This window comes from Marmota marmota, unplaced genomic scaffold (genome assembly GCF_001458135.2).
Source record: "Marmota marmota marmota unplaced genomic scaffold, marMar, whole genome shotgun sequence".
Lineage (NCBI taxonomy): Eukaryota > Metazoa > Chordata > Mammalia > Rodentia > Sciuridae > Marmota > Marmota marmota.
In genome coordinates, this window is record NW_026000211.1 from 1,468,593 (window position 1) to 1,496,405 (window position 27,813).

General features: G+C 36.9%; 1 protein-coding gene across 3 annotated transcripts in view; it reads right to left on the reverse strand.

Annotated features, from left to right (window-relative positions):
- Eri1 (exoribonuclease 1) overlaps positions 1–14,611 on the reverse strand; it is a 29,861-nt gene extending 15,250 nt beyond the window's left edge. The window contains exons 1-8 of one of the 3 annotated variants that reach the window (XM_048791788.1): positions 14,339–14,611; positions 11,973–12,109; positions 10,113–10,291; positions 9,044–9,168; positions 6,858–7,068; positions 5,660–5,743; positions 4,051–4,160; positions 1,951–2,065 (exon numbers count right to left, since the gene is read on the reverse strand). In XM_048791788.1, coding sequence (XP_048647745.1) covers positions 1,951–2,065; positions 4,051–4,160; positions 5,660–5,743; positions 6,858–7,010 — 462 coding nt within the window. In that variant the 5' untranslated portion in view covers positions 7,011–7,068; positions 9,044–9,168; positions 10,113–10,291; positions 11,973–12,109; positions 14,339–14,611. The remainder of the gene's footprint in view (positions 1–1,950; positions 2,066–4,050; positions 4,161–5,659; positions 5,744–6,857; positions 7,069–9,043; positions 9,169–10,112; positions 10,292–11,972; positions 12,110–14,338) is intronic. The other 2 variants (XM_048791787.1, XM_015486024.2) reach the window with 2 other exon arrangements.
- Between the last annotated feature and the right edge of the window lie 13,202 nt (positions 14,612–27,813).

Sequence of the window (27,813 nt, forward strand, 5' to 3'; positions counted from 1 at the left end):
AGTAAAGCGGATGGAAGTTACAAGGGCATTCACTTTCAAACAATGTGTCCAACTCTACTCTTCTGTATACATGTTTCTGTTTTTTTTTTTAAATTTATTTATTCTAATTTGTTATATATGACAGCAGAATGCATTTCAATTCACAGTACACATATAGAGCACAATTTTTCATGTCTCTGGCTATACACCAAGTAGAGTCATACCGTTCGTGTCTTCATACATGTACTTGGGGTAATGATGTCCATCTCATTCTACCGTCTTTCCTACCCATCTGCCCCCTCTCTTCCCCTCCCTCCCCTTTGCCTTATCTAGAGTTTATCTATTCCTTCCATGCTCCCCCACCCCATCCTCATTATGGATCAGCATCCTTATATCAAAAAAAACATTCAGCATTTGGTTTTGGGGGATTGGTTTACTTCACTTAGCATAATATTCTACAACTCCATCCATTTACCTGAAAATGCCATGATTTTATTCTCTTTTATTGCTGAGTAATTTTTAGTGTGTATATATACACCACATTTTCTTTATTCATTCATCTACTAAATGGCATCTAGGTTAGTTCCACAACTTAGCTATTGATGTGGCTATGTTTACTATAGTATGCTAATTTTAAGTCCTCTGGGTATAGTGACCAAGGAGAGGGATAGATGGATCAAATGGTGGTTCCATTCCCAGTTTTCCAAGGAATCTCCATACTGCCTTCCATATTGGTTGCACCAATTTACAATCTCACCAGCAATGTATGAATGTGTCTTTCTCCCCATATTCTTAGTTTAAAAAAAAAAAAAAAAAAAAAACGTTAAAGAGACAAAAAAGATTTTTAAGGAAAAACACCTTTTCTCATGAAACTACTTTAAAATGTTTAACCAAAATGAAACTGAAGGGAGAAAGATCACAGAGGGTATTAACACATAATAGAGAAGCAAAGGAAATCCCCTAGGATGATCGTAGAAGACTACAGAACAAATTATTCAGCTTTGAACAAGATTAAAGGCTTCAGGTAAGTAGTCCTTGAACAACCAATACACAAACTAAGTATTTTCAATATTGAGAAGTGACTCAGTTTGAATGGAGAGTAATGAAATAAGTAAAGAGTAAAGAATTACTAAATCTAGAGAAAAGTTGTGAATACTCTCTAGTCAGAGACCATCAATAATAAATAATGATTTGACTACAAAAGTAATACAACTAAATTCAAAAGATGCAGAGCAGGGAAGGACATGCAGAAGCAGGAGAGGGTTTATGGAACTAAACCTTCATCTTTCAATGCAGGAATTCAATAGATATATCAAGTGAAAATGCAAGAAACAGTAAATGCATGCAATTTAGAAATATAAAGATGAATATCTGACAAAACAGTTTTTTTAATAGTTGAAAATGTATGCCTCAAGAGAATAAGAACCAGTTCTGCTGAGGGCCGTGGCAGATGACTGCATTTGTTATAAGGATTGTAGTACTACTTTTAAAATTTACACTACACACGTTCTAACTTTGATGTAAAGTAAAATTAAAATCCGTTGTGGACCGTTTGTTCCACAAACAGTCCACATATGAATACCCTTACATTCTTTCAAACTTTTGCCATTTCAATATATAGTCTGCCTATTTAAATAAACAGATTGAGAAAAATGGTCTATATTTCTAAATTGAACATAACTAAATGGGAATCTAGTAAGTAACAATTATGTAGAACTCCTCTGTAAAAAACACTTAGAAAATCACATATTAGTGTACATGCAAAACATCAAACTTTTCATTAATAATAGGATAATCAGGGCAAAGGGAGGAGGGGCGGTAAAGAGGAAGCACCAGGGACTGAAATGGAGCAATTTATATTCTGCGTTCATATGATTATGTCCAAATGAATCCCACTGTTATGTATTACTATAGTGCACTAATAAAAACATTTTTAAAAGAATAATACAATCAGTGATATAAAAATCTTACCTTGTAAAAGTTTCCATACGACTTTCGAATATTGATCCACTTTTTAGCAAAATGAGGATATTTGAGCCGGCTCAGTTGGCACTGCATGTTCAAAAACTTACTCATATCCCACGAACTTATAAATCAGAAACATAGGGGAAAAGAGGATAAAGTAAGAGCTATACTATTCTCACAAATGAGTATTTTAAGTCATTTTATTTTATTTTTAATCTGCACATATCAACTTTCCCATGTTCACACAAAACATCAAGCTTAGAAAATTAAGAATTAATTTTTATAACACCTTACTTCAAAAATTAACTTTAAAGGTGGGATGAAAGTTGGCATATTAGTTTTTTTTCACAAACTAAATTTGGTTAGGCTCATTTTGATTGTTTTTATGGTGCTGATGACTGGACAGTCTTCAGTCTTGCTAAGTTGTTTTTTTTTCCTTCTCTCTTTTATTTTGTAATTGTTAAGATAACTGTATAATGCCAGGTATGCCATATTAGTAAGTTCTTAGATAAGTTTTAAAATACAACAAAAAACAAAAACAAATACATAGAATGCTTATAGATAATGGGGTTAAAATGTCTGTTTTGCAACCTATATCTTTCTGTAACACCAATCAACATGTTTTAGTTAAGGTAGTCAATACTGAGTATGCAATATAGAAATTGTGTTGGTTCATACATGGTTTTTCTTAGACAAGGGGAATCAGAAGAGCAATAGAAATTATAACATTCAGCAGGAAATAAAAAAGGCTTCAACTCAGCAGCTACCCTGGCACAACAGGAACGCTTTCAAATGTATTTTAGGAAAATTAAACTCAAGTGCCTTTTTCTAGGATCCTACTGTGTCTGCGTACTTTTAATATCCTGAAGCAACCTCCAATGAGCCTGAGAAGTTGCTTGCCTGGCTGTCCAAATATTTCTGAAAGTATCAATTACTGTTTTTGTTTTGCACAGGTTTTCCAATGATTTGTCCCAGAATTTGAGGTGTTTACAGAACTGCATATACTGTGGTATGATAGAAGCACCTGTCAACATTAGCAGGAATATTGCTTATTCAAGTTTAAAATCAGTGACAGATTTCCACAAAGGTCCATCAACATCTTCCCAAACTTCTAAACTCAACTATGATGTGATTAAATTCAATGCTCTTATATGAGAGATTCCCAAATCCTTCAGGTTGGCAACATCTCAGCGTTAGAGTACAAACCATCTACAATTTAAAACAGAAATTATTTGGGATTTTCTTCTTCAACCTTATTGGCATTATGGCATAGGAGTTGCTCTTGCACAATGCCTGTAATCCTGGTTTAAATCTTTCTGATCTTCCCATTTAGCCTTTCACTTAACAAATGCTTGTTGGGCATATACTTTGGGCTCAGCATTTAAGCACTGTGGAAGACTATTGGTTAATAAAAATCCTTACCCTAAAATGATTTTTAATTTCCTTGCAAAAATAAGTCCTACATGAATAAACATTAGATATAAGAATATGTAGTCAGAATGAAGTACATCATATAGGGTATAAGACTTTAACAAACAACGTGAAATGTAAAATCTGGGTAAAAAGACTACGTTAAGGCTTTGAATAATGACAAAGAAATAATGAGAAAGAGATTCTCAGCAGACAGGAAAACATGAAGTACACAAAGAAAGGATATACCATGTAAATTCATGGGCAGCCTGACTAAAAATGAATAATGGCAGGTGGATTAGGCTAAATGGATACAGTGGGCTGAGAAACCTTGAATGCCAAGCTGAACTTCTGCAAGAAGGCAAATGTGATAAAAATCAGTTTTAGGAAAGACATTTAGTTTCACATATTAATATTTATCTTTCTAGACCTCTAGTCTTAGATTAAAATGTTATCATTGCTTTCCCTCCTCTTTGATCTCTAGGATTCAAAATTTAAGTAGCAGTAAAAATAAGAAAGGGAAAATACTATCTCCTATGGGATGACTCTAGAGCCTTTAGCAAATATTTATTTATTGAAATATTTTAATAAATATTTTTATTTATTAAAGGCCCTAGAGTGGTATCCTAAGTTAAATAAGGTAATTTTTAATCCTAAAAAATTATTTTTAAAAAGGTAAATTCCCTAAATACTTACCCATCTGTTAATATGCAATATTTATACTTTGTTCCTAATTCCTTCAATTTCATCCAGTCAATTACTTTTTTCAGTACCTGAGGGAAAGTATCAGCTCTGTCAACCTGATCCTGAGGATATACAAGTAAAATATGTAAAAATTAAGACAACCACTTATAGTTCTACAAAACACCCCGACATATACAAGAAGAAAATTATCAATAAGAGGATGGCTTACTTATGTTTTAAATTCTTCAGAGTTTCCTTCAGTTAGATAGATCTACCACCTACATAATTAAAAATTGTTTATAGCCAAGTAGTAGATATTACTTTCAACTGAGGTATATAATTCTCCCAAAATTAAGACCTAAGACCATCCCCAATGGTTCTCTTTCTAGAGGCCTTAACCTAGTAGCTTACTGATTCTTCAGAGTGGAAAAAAGGGCAATCTCTTATCTGCTCAAAGCCATAGCCTATGAAGTGGTCTTCCCAACTCAAGTCTCACACCTTTACACACCACACTATACACACACTGCTGCCAAACTGGACTTACTAAAATGTAAATCTGACCTACTCTATCACTCTCAATATCTTCCAGACATTCTTCAAGGCTTTGGGATAAAAGGACACACAAGAGCTTTCATGATCTGATTTGCCTCTGGCTACCTAGACCATTTTTTTCACTAGCCCATGCACATTTGAGCCATCCTGAACTATATCTATCTGCTGTTTAACACGTGAAATGCTCAACCCTCCTTCCTGTTTACTTACCTATCATGACTCAGTCAAAGATCACCAACATGAGGAAGCTTTTCCTAGGATAGCCCTCTACACATACAAAAATCCTTTTTATAGATGCCCACAATACCCTAATAAAACACTGATTTGTCACTCTTCCTAATCACGTGGATTATTTTGTCTGACTTATAGATCATAAGAAAGATGAAGACAGAGACTGACTAGACTGATTCCCTAGTTCTATAACATATATTTCAGTAGATAGTCAAATATGTGTGGATTAGATAAATGAATGAACGAAGGGCCTACTTATTAGAATACTACAACAACAACAACAACAAAATCACACTAAAAAACAAATTAAGGTACATATACAGTCAAGTTGTACACACATACATTCTAAACCTTATCTTCAAGTACATCACAATAATACTTACTTTGCTAATGCTCCATTTTACACAGGAAATCTTTAGATGCACAATTACACCTCCATAAAAGAAAAGTAAAATGTGCTTTTTGTTTCTGAGATGCAGGTCTCACTATCTTGCCCAGACCAAATGAGAACTCCTGAGCCAAACTGATCATCACACCTCAGCATTCTGTGCAGCTAGGGCCAAGCCCTCATGCCAAGTTCTAAGTCTTTTTATTATAATATGAAAGATCTTTACCAAGCAAGGAAAACATTCACAGTCTACTTAGTCTGTATCTTCAGTATCCTTACAGTCTGGAAGTCAGGAGGATAGGCAGAATAAGCCAGTGGTCACAACACAGTTAAGAAAAAAGACTCGCCAGAAATCGTTCATAACAATGACTTTTTAAAACCATCTATAAAATAAATCCGAAATTAAAAAACATCTTTCAAGCTTTAGAAAAAGGAACACAAAATTATAACCTGAGTAATTCCGGTAAGACTGATGCAGAAATCAGAAAGCTGAGTGTTAATCTCTGGTCTTACATATTGCTGAAACGTATCTTCCTAAAGAAAAGGATAACAAGTTAAAAATATGACCCAATATATGACAGACCCTACACAACAAAGTCAGTCACCAGAATTTCCAGGTAATTGTTTATTTGTGGTACTGGGGATTGAACCCAGAGCCACTCGACTACTGAGCTACACACCTAGCCTTTTTTCAGACAAGGCCTTGCCAAATTGCCCAAGCTGGCCGTGAACTTATTGCCTTGAACTCCCAAGTCACTGGGATTATGGAAGAGTTATCAACAGAAAAAGCCATTCATTTTCATGCAAAGCCTTTTTATACTTACTGCCAGTGTGTTGGTGACACTAGAGTTATTACAGAAGTGATTTTCAGATAGATAAGATGTTCTGATATATACTCATTCAGATTTTATAAAAGCACTATTCTGGGGAATTTATTCTATGATTTCTTGAACTATGAATGTACTAATAATAATTATCTAAAGCATACATATTATGGTGCTTAGAAACCAAGGTTATAAGAGCCATTTCCCTCAATAAACTTTCCATCAAAAAGATGGCCAGTTATTTCTATAAATTGTCATTTTTAAAGACTAGTTAAAACCACCTGTGATGCTTTTTTAAAAAAAATATGCTGATGTCAGGGGCCCTATGACAGAAAAACTAAACTAGCACCTCTGGGAATAGAGCCAAACATCTGTTGGGTTTTTTTGTTTGTTTGTTTTTAGTTGTAGACAGAATACCTTTATTTTATTTATTTGTTTTGATGTTGTGCTGAGGATAGAACCCAGAGCCTCAAAACATGCAAGGTAAATGCTCTACCAACTGAGCTACAAACCCAGCCCCAAACATTAGTTTGATTTGGGGTTTTTTTGTTTGTTTTTTTTCCCCCCAAGTGGTTTTGATGTATACTGAGATACAAGCAAACAAAAAACACTATTATAATGTTAGCTACTGGAAAGGGGGAGAAGCTATTTCCACTATTGTTTGATTATAGTTTTTTTTTTTTCCCGTTAAGCTAATATAAGAGCAAAAAGCTCACTTTAAAATTCTATTCTAGCTAAAATGGCAATTGAGACCCTCCAACTTACTAGTGAACACCAAAATAGTTGCTGCTAAAAATAAAATGAAGATATAACAATTCACTTACTATTTGCAAGGTATGAGTATTCAATAAAACAACAGGAAACTCAATTATTTCATGTATGAACTCAGGTGGATTACCCTCTTCACAAGTGGCTTCAAAGTCAATAATACAAATGTAGTCATAGTAACTATCAGCACAACTGCTCTCTTTCAACATTAGCTTCTGCTTCTTATAATAGTTTTTCAGTCTCTTCTTTAGTACATCCTTTACACCTCTAAGTAAAAGAATAAAAAACTTACTTAGGTGAATTTTACAGTCAAAATTCCGAACTCTTACCTGCTGGCAATGGGTTGAACACTGACAGTCATAGCATACTTTAGCTAAATTGCAAAGTAAGACTCAAAGCTAAATCAGCAAAATGCATAAAACATCAACATTTTCCTTCACAAGTAACAGTTCATTTTAATGGTATAGAAGAGCATTTCTCTAATATATATTTGGTATTTTAAACTATAAATTTTGTCAGCCTATACCACTAACTCAGCCATACTGCCTTATCTATTAAGATGACATGATATGAAAACTAAAAACTAATATTGAATCATTCTATTGGCCATATACTTTTGAGAGACAAAAATTTAAGTAAATTGAACATACTCTACTATCTCCTCCTTTATTTTGGCATTTATAGTTTAGACAACTAAAAACTCCATGTGATATAAAAGCATTATGAGCCTAGAACATAAAGTTGACTATCTGTATAACTAATTTAGCAATACCATCCTAAGAGTAAACTATAATCCACAGAACATTATCATAGAAGTTTCTTAAATTACCTTGGGGAAAATATAATCTGGAAATTTCAATATTTCAGAAAGCTTTAAAATACATATTCTACAAATGAGTAGGGGAGAGAAAGGAAGGGTCCTCCTACATAGATAACAATGGTTGATAAATACTGATCACATATTCAAACAATATGTATTTCTTCAATAACTTAAAAATGTCACAGACAGTGCTTATGTTTCCTTCACTGTTACTTGGCTCAATAATGAACCGGCCTACAAATAAATACAAAACTGTAGTAAAAATAAAAGGCTCTAGCTTATAATTAATATTTAGTTGCCAAGTAAGGTATTTTGGTCATATTGCCAGTTAGGAACTTTAAGAAAGGTTTTTGTATTTTTGTTTTCTTTTTTGCCTATATTCCTTTCTTAAGTTCAACAAAGCAGTGACAAAGAAATCCTACCCATGATAACACTGATAATCAACTACTTGGTTGTTTTAAGACAAAATGTTTTATGGGATTTTCCAAATCACTGAAACCTAACAAGCAAATTCTTCAACCCCTTTCATTTTAAGTCATTGTAAGTGACCTCTGTTACTTCAGAGTACTTTGTCTTAAAATTTCTTTTCCTTTTTGTTTTGTTTATTTGTTTCCAGGGGGAGAAACTATACTAACTAAATGGCTACCTGAAAAACCAAACAGTAGTGCAAACATATAACTAAATACTCAGGATAAAAACCTGTCATCCTTAATATCTCCCTTGCTCCCTCCCATACTCAACCACTTTTACTAATTCCAACTTCAAAATAACATTCAGAATCTGGTTTTCCTTAATTCTCTTTGCTATAGCTCCCATCAGCTTCTTGCACTATAGCAAATCCGTTCGTTACCTTACGTAAGAACTGAGCACCAATGCCAAGTTCCTACCCAACCATCTTTACAGGTCCATTCTTTTTACATGGTAAAATGCAAACTTCAGTATAGTGCTCCTCACACTGCTATGACCTATCATTTCAGTATCACTGTTAAACATCCCTGCTTCCCCACTGCACACCAGTATATCAGATACTGCAGACAAAACATACTATAGGCCTGGCCTCAATATGTGGTATGTTTTCATGTTCTGTAACTGGTTTATAGTAGTTTTTTTTTTTAAAGGCAAATCATGTAACAAAAAAAATCTAAAAACAGGAATCAAAAGATTTTTAGTCAAAATTTTCTTCACAAATGGTGTCAAATATTTCTTCACAAAAAAGCCTGAAATATCCTCCTCTGGCTATTTTCTGTTTGTTACAAAAGTCACCTTCCTGAATTCCTGAGAAACACTCTCTCCTATATCCTTGTGCTGCACTTGGCCAGGCCTCCAATATAGTACTGGCCACTCTGTACTGTATTTATTTATTTTTGTGTTTTCCCAAAAGACTGTGAGATTTCCAAAGCAGGGAAACATATCTGTATTTACCTTTATAACTTCAAATGCCTAGTGTAGTGCTTAGAATTCAATACAGGCTTGTTGAATAAATGTATAAACATACATCTAGATCTCTAGCTCCATGCAAGCCAGAAGCAAGCAAATGATCTTCACACCTGGGAAGGATAAAAATTTTGCTCAGAAAGTCTTCTGTAGGCTATAGGGTGGACCTTCATAGTAGAAAGAGTCAGGGAAAAATGAAGTCAAAAATTTCTTCACGAATTATGATACAGACAATTTAGAAGGGAAAAAAATTATGTGTGCTCTTCTGAAAAGCAGTGAAACTCTATCTTAAAGCAAAGAGGAGGAATTCTACTGAGATAGGAATAAGGATTAAAGGATGCCCAAACTTAATACATTTTCATCTATTACATACAATTTCTTTCTTGATGCCTAGCTATTCTACTGTTCATTAAAAATCTATACATTTTTCTGGACTCCAAGTCCTTCCTATCCTATACCCCAAAAAAGAGTAATTTGCTTTATAAAATATATTAAAAATTTAGGTATGTGTTTATCTTACTAAAAATACACAAACAGCTGTCTAAGCAACATTTTTTCTCTTTCAATACACAGTGAAATATAATACATACAATCATTCTGCATTAGTTTTAGAAGCTAAAACAATAAAAAAAATTCCTGAAAAATGAATGATTTATTTAAATTACCTGGTTTCAGACAATTCTCCTTACAAAAACAATACAAATGGCCAAAGAAAAATAAAAACAAAAATATTCAACATCATTAATAAGATAGAACTATCTATCAAGTAAACAAAGCAACCATACAAAAATTTTAAATGTATTTGTTTTGATTAGATAGACTCCTAGCTATGCTAACAGATATTCCTGAATTTCGATTGAATAGTGTTATTTTATCATTTAAAAGACTGATAGAAATAGAGTTGCACACAAAGATTTATGTACAAGAATATCAATTACAATTCTTACTTGAATTGTCAATTGTTATTAAAGTATGAATACAGATAATTTTTAATTTTTCAGTATTTTCACAATTTCCTAAAGTGAGCATGTAATTTTTTTTAATTATTTTTAGTTACCTGGTTTCAAGCTTGAATTCTGAAAGCTTAGCTCTGAGTTCTTCCTTACTCATTCTATTAATACAGCCATTTGTAATAGCAATCTCTTTGTAAACTGGGTCACTGAAATCACTTCCATTGGAGGTAATGAACTTAGATCCTTTTGTTTCTTGGCCATCAAACCTACATCGATGCTTTTTCTGTAGGAAAAAAAGTAGGGAGAGGATACAGCTTATCAATAGTACAAACATCTTATATTTAAAGACTCAAACTCCTGAGGCCTCTTCATGCTACATGTTCAAGGAAAAGCACCCACTGCAGCTTCTGGAGGGAGGACAGGATGAAAAATATATTTCAAAATAATTTATCCTTCTCTGAGTCATGAGGCTCCTCAAAGGAGATGAAGCTAAGCAAAAAGGTGTTGGAGTCAGAGCCACCTGAGTACAGAATCTGAGCTGATCATTTACTAGCAGCATAATCTTGGGTGGTTACTTATCAGCTTTTGCTCTTAAGTTTCCTCACCCATAAAGTAAAAGTGTATTTATCTCAAATGGTATTTAGTAATCGTAACAGTAAATAGTATATGGGCAGAATTATTATAAGCATGCAATAAGACCATATATAGCAAGTTCCTAATACCATATCCAGCAGTGATTATTAATAAATGGCAACTTTATTTATTATCATCACAGGCAGTAAAAGAGACCTTTTTATAAACTTACAAAATAGCTAATTTTTAAATGAACTTTCACACTATACATGTGTAAGTCAGTGACTTCCTGACAATCTTTTAATTCAATCCAATATAAAAACAAAATATGCTATAAATCTAACTCAAAACTTCCTAGTACAGGGCTGGGGCTGTAGGTCAGTGGCAAAGCGCTTGCCTAGCATGCGTGGGGCACTAGGTTGATCCTCAGCACCACGTAAAAATTAACAAATAAAATAAAGGCATTCTGCCTATTTACAACTACAAAACAAAATTTAAAAAAAAAAAAAAAAAACAACTTCCTAGTACCAAAACAAAGGAACTGTATTGTTTTAAAACTCAAAAAAAAATTTTTTTAACTTTTTTCAAGTCACACATATCCAATAATTCAGAACTATAGTTACTGTATTATAAACCTATTCTCATTTTAAATCTGTTACATGACTTAATTCTATTCTCTCTACGGATAAACCCAAACTACAATCATGTTATGCTCCAAAGATTCATTTATAATCCAATTATTTCCCCTATGTAAGGTTTCAATATTAGCTGTTTCAGAATTTCCAAAAATACTTTGATACTATTAACATATTAATGCTTATTAACTTAGTCAAAATTTACTACACTATTCCCATGTGAACTTTGACTTACAGACTAAGGAGGGATAACAGCAAAAGGCCGCCATCCCTGGCTTAGAATTACTCCGGATGGTTCAGGGGCTATTTCTCACTCTAAACTCTTACTTTAATGCAACACATATTTATTGGAAATGTAATGCTAGGTACTGTGCCAGAGTACTCATTCTCATCTCCTTTGAGGAAGGGGTTAGCAATTTCACTGTACGAATTCCATAAATAGGATTAAGCATGAGATTCCTAGTTAACAATCATTTAAAAATAAAAACAAATTTTATTACATTGCCTTTTTGACTAACAAAATATTTAGCTTTTAATACATTAAATTTATAAAAGATACCTGGCTACAGTCTTTACAATTAAACAACATAATTTTTTCTTTGTCTTTAAACCTGCATTGAATTTTAAGTCCCATCTTACTAAAACAGACTCTCACATAGTTTAAGCAAATTTTCTCTTTGGATAAGTCCATTCTCAGATTCACTTGGAATTCTTATGTAAAACTACAGCAACAAAATTTACTACAAATTAACACACCTCTTCTACATATGCTACAAATCATGACTTTTATGAAGATTTGTTTCTGCTCCTACAACCAACTGCAGACCTCTTGTTTCAGTGCAGTTCTGAGCACAGTCAAGGTCTTCCTCTCAGTGATTAGTGTTTCTTCAGGTCTAGGACACAAGTCAATCCATCAAGAAACAGAAAGAAAAATTTGAAACCCCATATATACTATTAATCTGCAAAAACACATTCATTTACTAAATTGAGATTGGAACTGCCTTCTGCTCCAGTCTCTATGTCCATCTGTCAAATGTCACTTACAGTACTAGCCATATACAAAAGAGGGAGATGGATTCTGCAATAGGAAGAGAAAGATTCACCTCACAGAACGGTTAACATTAAATATTCCAAAATTGCTATCCTTTTTTATTTGTACTGAGAAGGGGATGATAGTTTGATCTCTAAAAGTTTGATTTTTTTAATGAACACAATCTATTGTTTCAAGAAATAAAGTATGGTTTAAAAATAAGCTTCAGGGGCTGGGGATGTGGCTCAAGCGGTAGCGCGCTTGCCGGGCATGCGTGCAGCCCAGGTTCGATCCTCAGCACCACATACAAAGATGTTGTATCCGCCGAAAACTAAAAAAAAAATAAATAAATAAATAAATATAAATAAATAAATAAAAATAAGCTTCAAAGTAACTGCTTATCAAAAAGTATCTTTTTCTGTTAAGAAAATCTGAAAACAGTGTTTTAGTGTTTCCATAATTTTGTTGCAAAACAACTAAATTAACCTATTTGCATCTATACATTAAAAAAACACAACTTATCTTGATTAAAATTCTTCCAAAATAAGAGTTCTGATAAAATTTGAACCTACCTGGTAAAACATAAAAATGCAACAGCTTTTATTGATCTACAAAAGCATCAAAAACTAGTAATAATGGAAATTTACTAGCTGAATATCAACAAAAAACAACTTTGCTTTTGATTGGGAAAAAAAAGTCTGCTCATTTATTTAGAGCATCCAACAATAAATTTTTTTTTTTTTTTTTTTTTTATAAATTTTTAATATTTATTTTTTAGTTTTCGGTGGACACAACATCTTTGTATGTGGTGCTGAGGATCGAACCCGGGCCGCACGCATGCCAGGCGAGCGCGCTACCACTTGAGCCACATCCCCAGCCCCAACAATAAATTTTTAACAAATATGATAGTCATTAAAACAATCTGGAACAGACGGAGGCCTCAAATAGCTAAACCTAAGAAGTTTCAAAACTTTCAAATTAATGAAGTATATTCAAACACACTTCTCTTATTAAAGATAAACTTTTGAAAATTATTTTTTAAAACTGACTTAGATGATGTTACTTACAAAATCTATCTCAGAATAAAGGAGGTGGTGGGGTGGAAAAGTTCTCCACAGGGCACAAGGAAGTCCTCTTTGAGAATGAGATAGCTTTGCAAAGATCCAGAGAAAGAGTATGCTGGGCAAGAGAACCTATAAAGACTCTTAAGCAGAACCACCTTCCACTGTAAAAGAAGACAATGAAGCCAGGGGCTCAACAGGAAAAAGGATGATTGTGTGAGATAAAACTAGCAACAGAATGGAGTCCGATCCTGCGGGCACCCAACAGAAGGTAATCAAGGAATGGAATAGTCACCCAAATTCAGATTATTAAAAGAATATTATTTCTGTACGCAGAAAGTAACTCATGGATGGAAGGAGCAAAAGACCTAGGAATCCTCTTGCAAATACCCACTTTATAAGGGGCTCAACACTGATTTGTTATTACGAGGTAAAGACCAACTTCAGCATTATTTACAATGTGCAGCGCTAATCAAAAATAATTATCTCCAATAAATAAGATAAGAATAAGTTTTAAGCTTGCTTTACATGTTTGCCAATGTGACTAGGATCTAAGAGTGACATGATTTCATTAGAAAAATCAATCATATACTATGTCTAAGAGATAACAGAAGAAAATGGGCAGAAATGGGAGGCGAAGAATAGGCAGGCAGACAGCACTGTCATGTTCTGTGAAGGCTGTGAGGAAGGAGACAGGCTTCAAGCGACATTTCCAGAGCAAATGGTACTATTTAAACAAACAAACAAAAAAAAAAAAAAACTTCCCAATTACTGATGATGGAATGGCAGCAGCAACAGTGAACGCAGAATGTTTAGCGCAGAATTCCCACTCAGAACTTACAAAACCACAGTCCACACAACTTCTCTTCTGGACCACTTACACCCATCCTGATTGGGCCCTGAGGGGTCAATGACAGGTGCCCCGAGCTGGGGACCCGGCATCCCTGGGGCAGCGGTTTAAGCTGCACACCAGGAGAAAAGGGATGCCCAGGGGCGGCGGGGGACGAGTGGGACGCGGGCCCAGCGCTCACCTCGCGATGCGCGTGCTGCGGATCCTCCCCACCCTCCGGCTGCGGCGCCTCCAGCTGCGAGAGCGCCACGGCCTCGCCGCTAGGCTGCCCACTCTGCTCTTCCTCCATGTGGGCTCCCACGCCAGAAGCCAGCTGCTGGAGGCACACACTGGCTCACTCTCCACCAAGCCCCAAAGCTGGGCTTTTCTCTGTTGAAAAACCACCCAGCTCGCGTTCCCGCGGCCGCCACACAAACTCCAGCGGACACCTCCCACTTCCGGGAGCGTGTGGCGTCCGCACGCCGCGCAGGCGCAGTGAGCTGGCGCGCGCGGGAGAAGCGCGCAGCTGCCAAGGGCGGGAGCGGGAAGAAGCGGGAGGCGCGAGCTGGGAAGCGAGTGGGCGTGGACAAACCGCGCGCTGCCAGGGGGCGGGTAGAGATGAAGAGCCTGTAGGTAGACGGAAATCATCTGAAAAAAATCATCCGTCAGCATTTCTTGAGGGAGGAGGCAGGGACATCACAAAGAAAAGGCTTTTCTTCCATTACATACACATTTTATGAAATAACTTATAAGACGTCTTACCTTGCCGCAAGAAAAGAAAATGGGTCTGCAGTTGGTGTCCCACTCTAAAAATTAGAAAACCGAACATGTAGGAAAACAACTACATGAACAACTCTTTTCAGACGTTAGACAACAGACTGTTCTGGATTGTTTACTTGAGAGAATAGAAACAAAACAAGATGAGCACAGCGCATGCCACCTGGACTTTTTGCCTACTGGCAACTGTCAGTCTGGTTCAGGGAAAGGAAACTCATAACTAAGGTCTCACTGAGTTGGGAAGACAGGGATAGAGTTTAAGAAATTGGGAGAGGACACGTTGGTTGGACTTTTAGGGGGGCTAAATTCTGGAAAGGAATGAATAGCACGTAAAGAGCTTCAAAACTCTGCATAGGAGTATCTGAAATTTTAACTGAATAAAAATGAGTGAATATATCATGTGAAGCTCCACAAGGCCAGGAAAGAACAATTACTGTAGAGCAATAAGTCATTTGAGTTCCAGGCAATCAAGTCCAGAAACTTTGCTGACTAACATGCAACTTGCAGTAGATATCCTACAAGTGTCATGCCTCAGTAGTGGCATAAACTAGTCCGGGACTGTAGAAATCAAAGTGAATTAATGCATCCTTCAGAAGCTTAAAAACAAACCCTGAAAGGATCAAACTACTCGGTAAGAAAATTAATTGCTTGCAGGAAGAAAGTCTAATCCTTTATAACCGCCACAAAAATAATAAAATTCAGGATTCAACAACATATTCAAAATGTCAGCCATCCAATCAAAAATTAAGAGACATGTCAAATGCTAGGAAAATATTTCATACAATCAACAGAAGCACATACAGAAGTGATAATAGTGATGGAATTACAGAGAAAGGCTTTAAACATGTATTATAAATGTGCTCTATATGCTCAAGGATTTAAAAGAAAATATGATTGAGAAATCAGAGAGACTTAAAAAGAAGCAAATAGAATTTTCTGGAGCCAAGTATGGTAGCACTGCCTGTAATCCCAACTATAGGGCTGAGATGGGAAGATTGCAAGTTCTAGCCAGCCTGGGCAATTTAGTGAGACCTGTCTCTCAGAATAAAAAGGACTGGGGGTGTGACTGAATGGTAAAGCGACCCTGGGTTCACTCTCTAGTGTTACCGGAAAAACAAACGAACAAACAAAAACCTGGAAATGGGAAATACAATATCAGAGATAAAAATTTCTCTCAATGGATCAGTAGCACATTAGGCAGTGCAAAAAAAAAATTAATGAATTTGAAAACAGCAATAGAAACAATTCAAAATGACCCACACAAGGAAAAAGACTGAAAAAAGAATGAATAGAACCTCAGTAACTTACCGCACAATATAAAGAAGCCTAATATATACACAACTGTAGCCCCAGAAAGGAAATGAGGATGGACCAAAAAAAAAAAAAAAAAAATCAAAGAAATAATGAACAAAAGTGTCCCAAATTTGATGAAATCTATAAACTACAGATCCAAGAAAGTCAAAGAAGCCCAAATAGGATAGACATAAAAGGAACTATACCCTGGCATATCATAAGGACATTGGTTAAAAAATAGAAAGAAAATGTTAAAAGGAACCAGAAGGAGACAAAAGGGAATTAATTATATGCAAAGGAATCATAATTTTCATAGACTTTTCATTAGAAACCATGCAAGTCAAAAGAAAATGATAATAATAAAAAAAGAAGAAAAAAACCCAAATCTTTAAAATAAACAAAAAGAACCCTGTCAACCTGGAATTTTATACTAAAGTAAAATATAAAATATATAAAATATAAAGATTTTTTAATTTCACCAGCAGGGTGATACAAAGACTTTTTTGGACCATAAGCCCAGGAAATCCACATCCTGAAATAAAGCTGTCCCAGCTGGTGAGGCTCCCAAAGTGATAGGCCAGAGTAGGGTGCTTGGCATGTGGAATGCTTGGAAATAACAGAAAGTAACTCAGAAGAAATATCTTTCTCAAGTCCTTTCTTCTGCTTCTCTTTCTCTGCCCTCGCAAGTAAAGAAACTAGAACCCAGCTACCCACCAAACCAGCCATAAAACCTAGAAATAATGAGCCCCACCTTTCTGTGTACAAGCTGGCCATAAAGAAATCCTCTGACCTATCTTGTCTGATAGTGGGTCATAAGGCACTCATTCTGGAAGTTCTACCCTCTCCCTAGGAGGAAGACAAGCTGCCCAGAGTCCTAGAAGGATCTGGACAGGCTTTTCTAAGTTTCCCCATTTAGTCCATTACAGTTAAGTCATACTCTTTTTGTCCAGTCACATTTTTATATAGCTGTCCATTCTTTGCCAAATCTAAGCATTAAAAATGACAGACTTTCTTGATCTTTAGATCTTCACTTCTGAAGTCTCCCTCTTATGACATGTAAAAATTTGACTATATAATATATTTATTATATCACATTTTCTTCTGTTAATTCGTCTTTATCAGTTTTTATTTCAGACCTTGCAGGAGCCCTAGGAACCTTTCCTCCCCGACACAGATGACCTGCAGATCTCTGAGAAAAAAAAAAGTTTGTTGTTATAAGCCATCAGGTGGTTTGTTACTCAGCATTCTTGAAAAAAATAGTTGAGAAATACAGGGTCACTTCAAGTTTCATGGCAGTGGTGAGGACATATTGTAAGGGTCAGGCGAAGCGTCGGAGAAAGAGACCACCAAGTGACCACTCATGCAATTGGCAGAAGGGGATTTATTGAACCAGCATGCTGGGGCTCCGTGCGCACTCAAGAAGGGAGAACAGCCCAGAGCCCCGAGCAGGGGCTGAGCACTGCTTAAGTACACTTTTTTGGGGAGGGCGGGGATTTTACATACATCACAGTCTCCTTTAACAAATCATTATACACCGCGGGAAAATCAAACAACAACTCCTAAACATGATTAGTTCATTCATTGGCGGGAACAGGTCAGGCTGGAGTGATAGGTCATTTCTAAACGGGGTACACATTCAAACTGATTGGTTTTAGGGCCTAAAGGACTACGTGACCAGTTACACAGAGTCCCAAGTTATTGGACAACCAGGGAGTCAGTGGGAATATTTACTGGGCAATTCCAGTATTGTCCTAATAGCTACAGGGATTTCAGGTTTTGCAGGTAGCATAGAAATCTAACAATACCTAATCCTTTACATTTTAACTCAGACCTTGCAGCTTAGAAACTTTACAACACCCGGTCTTTTACCCTTTAACTTTTACACTTTAACTTCAATTTCTTTTACCCTTACAATATGATTTCCGGGTAAAGAGAGACACAGTTAGAAATGTATCACAAGGTGTCTCCTCAAATAATTTTCTTATGGTTTCTGTTGTCATTGTTTACCTTATAACCACAGACTTAACCTTTGTGCTTATAAACTAAAGTACATAAATTATAAAAAGACACAACTCCTGTCCCGTTTTCTGGGGACAAATTTATTCACCTTCACTTTAGATAATAACACTTTGGAGCCCTAATGTACAATTGCAGAGAAGTTAGGGGAAATGCTATCTTCCCTGGAAAATATCTTTTTTCTCAGAGAAGGAAGAATAACTGCCTGAACAAGATCAGGATCCATATTACATATACATTAATAAGCACTAATTACAGACTATTGTAGCTAAACATTTTGGTTTGATATGTGACATATATCTCAACTTTTAGTTAAAGAAGATTCACCATCGACTACTGATAATCTATGCTAAAAATGTTGGTTTTAGGCCTTAGTACTACTGCTTGGATCTACAGGAATGCTTCATTCATTCAACAAATACATTTTGAGCACCTTCTCTGAGCCAGGAATGAGCAGTGAACAGAACAACCACAACTCTTTGCCCTAATGGAGTTTACATTTAAGAAGTGGAATACAGACAATTAACAAAACAAAAGAAGAAAGAAAGAAATGAAATGGTTATAATAGGGAGAAAAATAAACAGGGAAGGGGAGTGGGGGGTGCCCATGCATGAAGGGAAGTTGACATTTTGAATAGAATAGTTATGGAAAACCTCTCCAGTGATGTGCCACTTAAGCAAAGACCTGAAGAAGTAAGGGAACAAACTGTGAGAATATCTAGAAGAAAAGTCCAGACAGAAGGAACAGCAGGTGAAAAAGCCCTGAGCTGGAAAGATGCCTGGACTGTTCAGGAAATATCACAATGTCCAGTACTTTCCTGTGAGTGCGGAATGGATCAGTCTGCAGGAGACCTGAATTGTTTAACATGTTGAGTGCTGTAACTTGCCCCAAACACTGAAGGAGAAATCCCAGTGACACTCCTCCTTAGGCAAATATGTGCCTCAGTTGGACAGCTAAGGATGCTTCCTTATGGCATAGCCTAAAGGAGAAATTTAGGAACTTGTATTCTAAATCAACTTTTCTCTGATTTCCCTCCAGTGGAAAATATACCTGCCTCTCATTGATCTGTCACGTCTCTGGATTCATCATAGTTAGTGATAAATCTGTGTATTCTGAGATAACAGGATTGGCAAATTAGATATGTGACCTTTGCAGAGGAGAATGACATTTATTTCTATGTCATTTTCCCATTGCTGCCTGGTGCCACGTGTGTGTTTGTGTGTGTGTGTGGAATATATATATATTGAATCCCACTTTGTTCTTCTATTTTTATCTTCTCCTACCATTTCCTAGTTCCACAATCTGATTTTACAAATCTCTTCTTTTTAAACTGAATCTGTCATTTTTCTTCCCACTTCTTTTATTTAGTCAAAAAATAACTCTAAGACCTTCAGTTAATTTTCTTCAGGAATTTAGTCACATGAGGAAGCAGTCATTAGGCTGGTGTTAAAAAACAAAGACAAAAGTGGGATTTGAGAGAAAGCGACACTTTGAAAGAGTGGTGTTTGCATCGAGTAGGATGAACCTGTCAGATTGAGTAGCCAATAAGAGTCTCACAGAAAACCATTGAAATCTTTTGTAGATTTTTTTTTTAACTCTGAAATTTTAACTAGGGTGCCTCTGCAACAGGTGTTTATCGTGGCTGCCAGTGTCTTTGCATCAGAACATCTACCTTTTTGAGGCCAAATACTATTTCTTTCATAAGAATTTTTCATATCTTCTATTTCCAATTTTTAATGATTTCTAATTTTTAGTTATATTTCTAATATTTTCCTTTATCTCTTGAAGTATATTCATCATGTTTTTTCCCCTTAAATTCTTGATTCATGTGCTCTAATGAGTCTGACTCAGTTGGTACGTGTACTTCAGTAGCTGTCTGCAAGGCAGAGTCTCTTTGTTCTTCCATAGGTGCCAGGTTATGCTGACCTGTGAGCTCATCTGTTTTGGAGTGTCTTGTGATGTGAACTAGGGAGAAGCCAATGAGCCACAGTCATCATAAGAAGGATTGCTAATCACTTCCGTTTGTTGCTAAATAGGCAGCTACCCTGCTCAGGGCTTTATCTTTAATCCCTTAGTGAAACTGGAGTTTGAGATAAAACTAGATTCTCTGCTTCTGCTGGAAATGGGATCTGTGTAAGCCGCAGGCCTCTGCAGTTGAGAAAGCCTGTTTTAGCATTAGCAGCTAATCACAGCAGGGGATAGCTGCAGGTGTCAGCTCTGAGTGTCACAGCAGGCAAGGATGGATTCTTCACTACTATCAGGTGGTGTGTGGTGTGTTGTAGCTCTTAATGGTGGGCTCTGCCCTCCAGTGTCACAGCAGATCCAGCAGCTCACCACAGATTTCTTTCCAGGTTCTTGTCTCACAAATTAAAAGAATGAGATCCACAGACACTAAGAGAAGGCAAGACAGGAAGGAATATGATATATTCAAGTGAGAAGAAAAGAGACACATCCACTGGAACTCCAAAGGAGTGGGGCGCATGAGGCAGCAGGATCCGCCCTAGTCCTGGAGCCGCCCTATTCCCAGCAGGATCCACCCTAAACCTGAAGCCACCCTAATCCCTGAGCAGGGTCACCTTTCAAACCAAAATGCCATGTGTCATTCCTACTTGGCTATGGCTCTCAGCAATCCACAGAGGCCTGAAGGGACCCAATAGGGATTGCCACTTAATTGTACTAGTCTAAGCACTTACATAGCTACTGGGTAGGGACGTTGATCAAAATCTATGCTAATTAGGTCTTAGGAAAGTACCAAGGCTATTGGTCAAAATCTATGCTAAAAAGTTATTGGGAAAGTACCAATGTGTTTGGTTCAGCCCATGACCTTCTAATTATCTATGCCCTTTTAGCCTTGAGTTTGAAGTTTGCTCTAACCTCCATTTGGGTCTGCCCCCACATCCATTTTCCTGCCACTCTAGGACAAAGACTTGGCTGAAATGTTTGGAATTTATTTTTTATTATTTTCTTGGATATAACTTTACATTTGAAAACAACCTTAATTAGGGCCCATTACCTATCCTATCTTACTCATTAGCAAGAAGCAACTTTGCAGACCAACTGAAGCCAGATTTAAAATTAGGTAGTTATGTTAATGAACTACAAACTTGAAGATGCTGACTCGGAAGTGCCCAGATTACTTCTTTGGCCCACCTTGTCCCAACCCCTCAGGCCTTCCCACCTACATTCCATCACCGAAAACTATAAAATGGAGAGACAACCGCACTTCCACGGATTCCACCTCTTGGGTCCCCTTCTTCCTCCGGGAGAAGTCTTTTCTGCTGTCCTTTAATAAACTTCTAATTTCTACTCTGACCTTGCCTTGGCGTGCTTCTCTGGTGTTATTCTTCAACATTGGGGAAGCAACACAACTGCACAGATCATAATCCACCAGCGCTGGGACTTGGTGGGGCTGGCACAAAGGAACTGATGGCTGAGGAGGGCTGGCTAGCCTTTTCTTGTTTTCATCATCTCCTCTCCAAAAAGGCCTCAGTAACAACCTGATTACCTGGCTTCCTTTCTTTCTGGTTATTCCTATTCAATCTCCCTGGTCCATTCCCCTTCCCACATTTAATCACTTAATGCAAGAATTCTCTCAGGGCTGGGTCTTAGGCCCTCTTCTATACTCTTATAGTTTTTCCTCTGTACAGACTTCTGCCCCAAGTGATTTTATCCATTCCTCTAACCTTTTTACCATGCACTTGCTAACAACTCCAATTTTTTTTTTAATTCTGAGAAACTTAATCTTACTTAGCCCTGAACACTAGACCCAAATAACTATTTGTATACTCATAAATACCTCAAACACAACACATTCCAAAGTGAAAATATTGTTTCCCCACCGAAACCTGTCACTTCACTGATGTTTCTTTTCTTAATAAATGATTCTACCATCCACACAATTGATCACACCAAAAATATGAGAATCATTTTTGACTCTTCCCCATCTCTCTTGATGCCTGCCTACAAACCTCAGAATGATCTGGGTCGTGCTTATGTTTCTTTTTTTTTTTTTTAATATGTGTATGTGAGTGCGTGTGTGTGTGTGTATTTATATATTTATACATATGTACATATATATATTTAGTTGTAGATGAACACAATACCTTTATTTTATTTTTATGTAGTGCTGAGGATTAAACCCAGTGCCTCACGCATGCCAGATGAGCACCCTACCACTGAGCCACAGCTCCAGTCCCATTCATATGTTTCTTGATTTGGCACACACTACCTTCTTTCTTTCTCTTCCTATTATTAACTTATTTTAGTATCTCAATATGCTAAGCCAGTTCACATTTCAGAGCCTTACCTACTTTCTTTCACTTGTTAGACTGCAGATGAAACTTTACTTACTCCATACTTTTTCCCACAAGCTCTCAGATTTTGTTAGATTCTGACCTTTGTGGGATCTCTTTTTGTTGTTGTTGATTTGTTTTAAGAATAGAAATTTGTCTATATGTTGTGGTATGAACTGATCAATATAATCAATAAATTATAGACATGGATTATAGATTATAGGTATAAGGCAAGTTAACATAGATGATCAATAGGTCATAGACATAGGTTATAGATTATAGGAATAAGGTAAGATAACATAGCTAAGCAACAGTAAGACATAAATTCATAGATAAGTTCATCAGGAGTAAGCCTAAGTAATAGTAATAAAATCATGTAACTGTCAGACATAGGATGTAAGCCACAGGAAAAAGATAATGGAACAGTGAAAGGTGATAAGCCAGTATGCCAGTGTAGTTATAGATAAATAAGCTGGTAGGTTAATATGGATATAGACAAGGTTGAATCAATATAGTTGTGAATATTTGTATTAGCTTGACCATGTAGACATAAGGCTTATAGGTATCAGTAGTAAAATGATGAGTAAATGAGATAACTGCAAGCATCAAGTAAGTTACTAGTACTGGGACAGAGGGAATGAACTCACTGTGGCTATACGAACAAAAAATGTGGCCGAAGAGACTCCATCTTAGCTGTTCTAGACTTTATCTTAGTTTTTCTGTTACTGCTCCTGTGAAAGAGAGAACTACATGGCTGTTTTCTTATAAAAATTGTTTTTCCGTACTTTGTACCCCACCGAATGTATCCAACTCAGGATATAGTGGTGGTCGTGGTGACCATGACTTTGAAATAGATTATCGCCCCCACTCAGCTGAAACTCAGGATTCTAACATTTGTTTGGACCCAAGATGAAGCTAAGCTAACTGCTCTTTTTATCTTCTGTAACTTGCTTGCTTGCAAGACCCTGAGAACAGCCCCTGAGCTGTGGTTTTCATCCTTAAATTCCCAAGACACAGGCCAGGAAATTGCTGTTCTCCCACAGATCATCAGTCGCTACGGGTGGGGGACAGTGCCTGGCCAGGTAAATATAGCTCTCTTTTGTTTGAATTCAAACTTAGAGTGTTTTCTGAGGCGGCTCCCCATGATATATATATGAAAAAGTCTGTAACTATGGGTGGCATCAATAAGACAGTTTCCCTTTGCAGTTAAAGCTTGGCCCTATAATGCAAAGATGTCAAGGCCCTAATTTCCTTTTGTCCTGTTGTGCCACTATCCCTAGCATGTTGTCCTCATCCTCATCTTCAGACAATTCCACATTCCATGGGCATTCCAGCCAGTGTCAAGAGGGACACATTGAAAGGGCTGAGGTCATATCATAAAATCATGAATATTATTTCTGCTTATGTAACATCTGTTGGAAAATAGACACACAACTACACACTAGTTGAAGAGAAAGCTGGAGAAGTTGTTGTCTTAGTTCTGTGAACAGTTAACTATGAAGAGTTGAAAGTCATTGCCATGGAAGGAGAGATCAAACATTAGGGCAACTAATAATCTCTTCTATAATCCTGGTCACCCTACACATGGATGCACAGCTTTCTTCCTGCACATAAAACACCCCTTTCCCAGTGGAGATAATCCCAGATCCTGATCAGTAGATGTACCCAGCACAGTGTCTGTGATCTCTGGGTGATGTGCTGTTCTCTCCATCAAGCTCAGCTAGAGCTCCTCTTGGTCTACCCACGTAAAACCCCAAAGACAAGTTATTTGTGTCTGACATACATGATATAGAGTAGCAGAGTAACACAATAAGAACGCTTATTTGGAAGAAGGGGAAGAAGAGAACGAAAAACATAAACAGTGGTTCACAGAAACAACCAATTGTGATTGGGCAGGAACTGAAAAGACTGGGCCCACACTTCATGCCATGAAGGCGGTTTCTGCTCTGGTGGGCAGGAGACAGGAGGAGGGTCTCTCCCATCTTTGTCTTCCATGGATCCCATTTAATTAAATCAATTTTGCTTATATTTTCTTGACATGAACTTTTTTCTACATAAAAATTTGGAGGTTTAAATTATTTTATTCAGTTTAGATGCTTATTATCTATATAATTGGCAAGCTGAACAATTTCTTGTTCTAATAGTTTTCTCTTTCTTTTGGTATTGCACAATCATTTGGAAACATTTGTGCGACCTTGTATAACTCATGTCCTGTCTAACCTTGATCACAAAACAAGCAGTGTCCTCTATTTCACTTACAGTATGGGAATGTATCCTCTTTTTTAAAAAATATTTATTTCTTAGTTTTAGGGGGACACAATATCTTTATTTTATTTTTGTGTGGTGCTGAGGATCGAACCCAGTGCCTCATGCACACCAGGCAAGTGCACTACCACTTGAGCCACACCCCCAGCTCCAGGAAAGTGTCCTCTTGTTGATGAACACAACTCACTCACAGAGAAGGTGGGAATAATCTTTGACCTTTTCACCAAGACTACAACCTAGAGAGCTGGGGATATAGCTTAGTTGGTAGAGTGCTTGTCTGCCATGCACAACGCCCTGACATACATACAAAAAAGAATACAATCCAGGAAAGTTTGTTATGCCCATTTTTATAGGTATTTGTTGAACAGGCCTGTTTAAACCTACATATTAAAGAGTTATTTGAGCCAGCATGATGGACCACACCTGTAATCCTAGCAACTCAGGAGGCTTGAGGCAGGAGGATCACAAGTTCAAGGCCAGCCTCAGGAACCTATCTCAAAATAAAAAAATAAAGGGCTGGGATGTAGATGAGTAGTAGAGTGCCCTTGGTTTAATCCCTAGTGTTAGAGTCTGTAAACAAGTCAAAATAACACCTGGCATTTTGCCAGGGGAATGTTAGAGTTTGTAAACAAGTCTGGATGGTGCCTGGCAAAATGCCAGAGGGAGTGGTTTGAGAAGTAACAAAAGTGAGCCATTAAGTGTAGAGATTCCTGATTGGTTGACTGATGTATCTAGTTTATGCTAATTAGATAAGCTGTGTGGAATGTATAAATACTGCTCCTGTCCTGCAATAAACGGCTACTACTCCTGCTGTATCAACGTACACAAGTTATTCGTCACCCCCCCCCCCTGGTTATTTTGCTGCAGCCGGACTGCGGCAGATGGTGGCCCATACGGGGAGCCCCGGGACACTCGGGGGTAAGTGACGAAAAAAAGCTGCCCGCCCATAGATAGGACGGGAGCAAATCTGCTCGTCCCTAGGCAGATAGGGCGAGAGGAAAAATGGCCATTTCGAGAAAATGGAGAAGATTGATACAGTATGTTTGTGTCTTGTTTTGTCTTGAAATGTTGTATTGTCTTTGTGATGAAAATATGGAAGGGGTGAGAAGTAAATTACTAAGGGAAGGAGGCACCCCGGTTATTTTGCTGCAGCCGGACTGTGGCACCTAGTACGCGCGCATGCACACACACACACACACACAAATTCAGATTTGTTTTGAAGTTGAATGGAAGAAAATCAATTTGGGATTTTAGTACACAAAAGAAAATGAACTCTTTATTTCTCTATTATAATAAAACTTCAGATACTTATTTACCATTTGCATTATAAGTGATTCATTTGGGGGTTATCAGAAGTCAACTAAGTGCAACTGAGAAGTAAAATAGATAAAGCAAACATTATAAATAGATTGTATTTTTAAAACATATATATTTTATTGTATGTATATAAAGATTTGTATTTTTGTTCAGCTTCCTAATGTCTTATATTAGAAATTCATCAATTTATTTTGAAAATTATAGCTTTCCTGTGATTAGAAAATCCATGTATGCTCTATTGGGAAAATTTTTTAAATAGAGGAATATGCAGGGACTATTTTATTTTATTTATTTTTTAATATGGTGCTGGGTATTGAACCCAGGGCCTTAGTGCATGTGAAGCAAGCACTCTATCAACTAAACTATATCATCAGCATCAAAAGATAACAAAATCGTGGCATTTGCAGGTAAATGGATGGAGTTAGAGAATATCATGCTATGTGATGCCGCAGTCTGCCTGGGCACAATTCAGGAGCCACTTGTCAAAAGAAACGAACTTTATTTTTAGAACCACACACGCCAAACAAAACAGCTCCTCAGGAAAAACCTTCAGAGCCCAACTGCCACCACTGGCTTCCCACAAGCCTCTCAACCTCCCCCACTCCTCCTGCTCTTGAGGCCGATTGGCTGGGTCGTGTGGGCGGAGCCAAAAAAAGTCCCCCAATGAGCAGCTCTGCAGTCTGAAAGGGCGGGGAAACAGCCCAATGAGCATCACTGCAGAGGAGCCAATCAGCTAGAAGTTGCTGGGGCAGCTGTGAGCCAATCATCACCTGGCAGTCTGAAAGTTTGCTGGGGCCCCTTCGGCTGTGGCTCTCAACAATGTGAAGTAAGCCAATCCCAAAAAAACAAAGGCCAAATGTTTTCTCTGATAAGTGGATGCTGATCCATAATGGGGATTGGGGGAGCATGGGAGAAATGGAGGAACTTTGGATAGGGCAAAGGGGAAGGAGGGGAGGGGAGGGGGCAGTGGGTAGGAAAGATGGATGAATGAGAGGGACATCATTACTTTAGGTACATGTATGAAGACACGAATAGCGTGACTCTACTTTATGTACAACCAGAGAAATGAAAAATTGTGCTCCATATGTGTACTATGAATTGAAATGCATTCTGCTGTCATCTATGACAAATTTAGATCAAATAAATAAATAAATAAAATTTAAAAAAGAAAACAGAGGGATATATTCCATTTTGGTTTAACAGCACCATATGTCAAGTTGTCTAAGAAGTTAGTTTCTTGATCTGCCACCAGAGGGCAGTCAATCCATACCTTGCTCTATTTGATGTCCATTAATAGCTTCATGTGATACTTAAGGAGCTAATAAGTTTTCAGCATGTTTGAGGAGACAGCAATTGATAAAGAGAAATTAAAATTTTTTAGTCACTAGAAAATATATCTATATAAGCATTCAACTTTTGAAAAGGTTATCATCCATCATATGTTCCTGTATGTAATAAACATTGAGTTTTTACTATGTATTGTGATAGTACTATAGAGAAAATTAGAATAAAACTTTTTCTTGATGTTTTAGGACACTTGCTTTTCCTGGGGAAAGAAGCATACATAAGCAAACAGATTAGGATCCAATTTGTTGTGCATTGTACTCGGAATTGTTCAAGGGCAGGATTAATTCTGCAAAAGGCAGATGAATCAAAAGAATGCTTTGCAGCAAAACTGAGCCTTACAAAAGAAATAGATGTTTTTGAACTTCCAAGT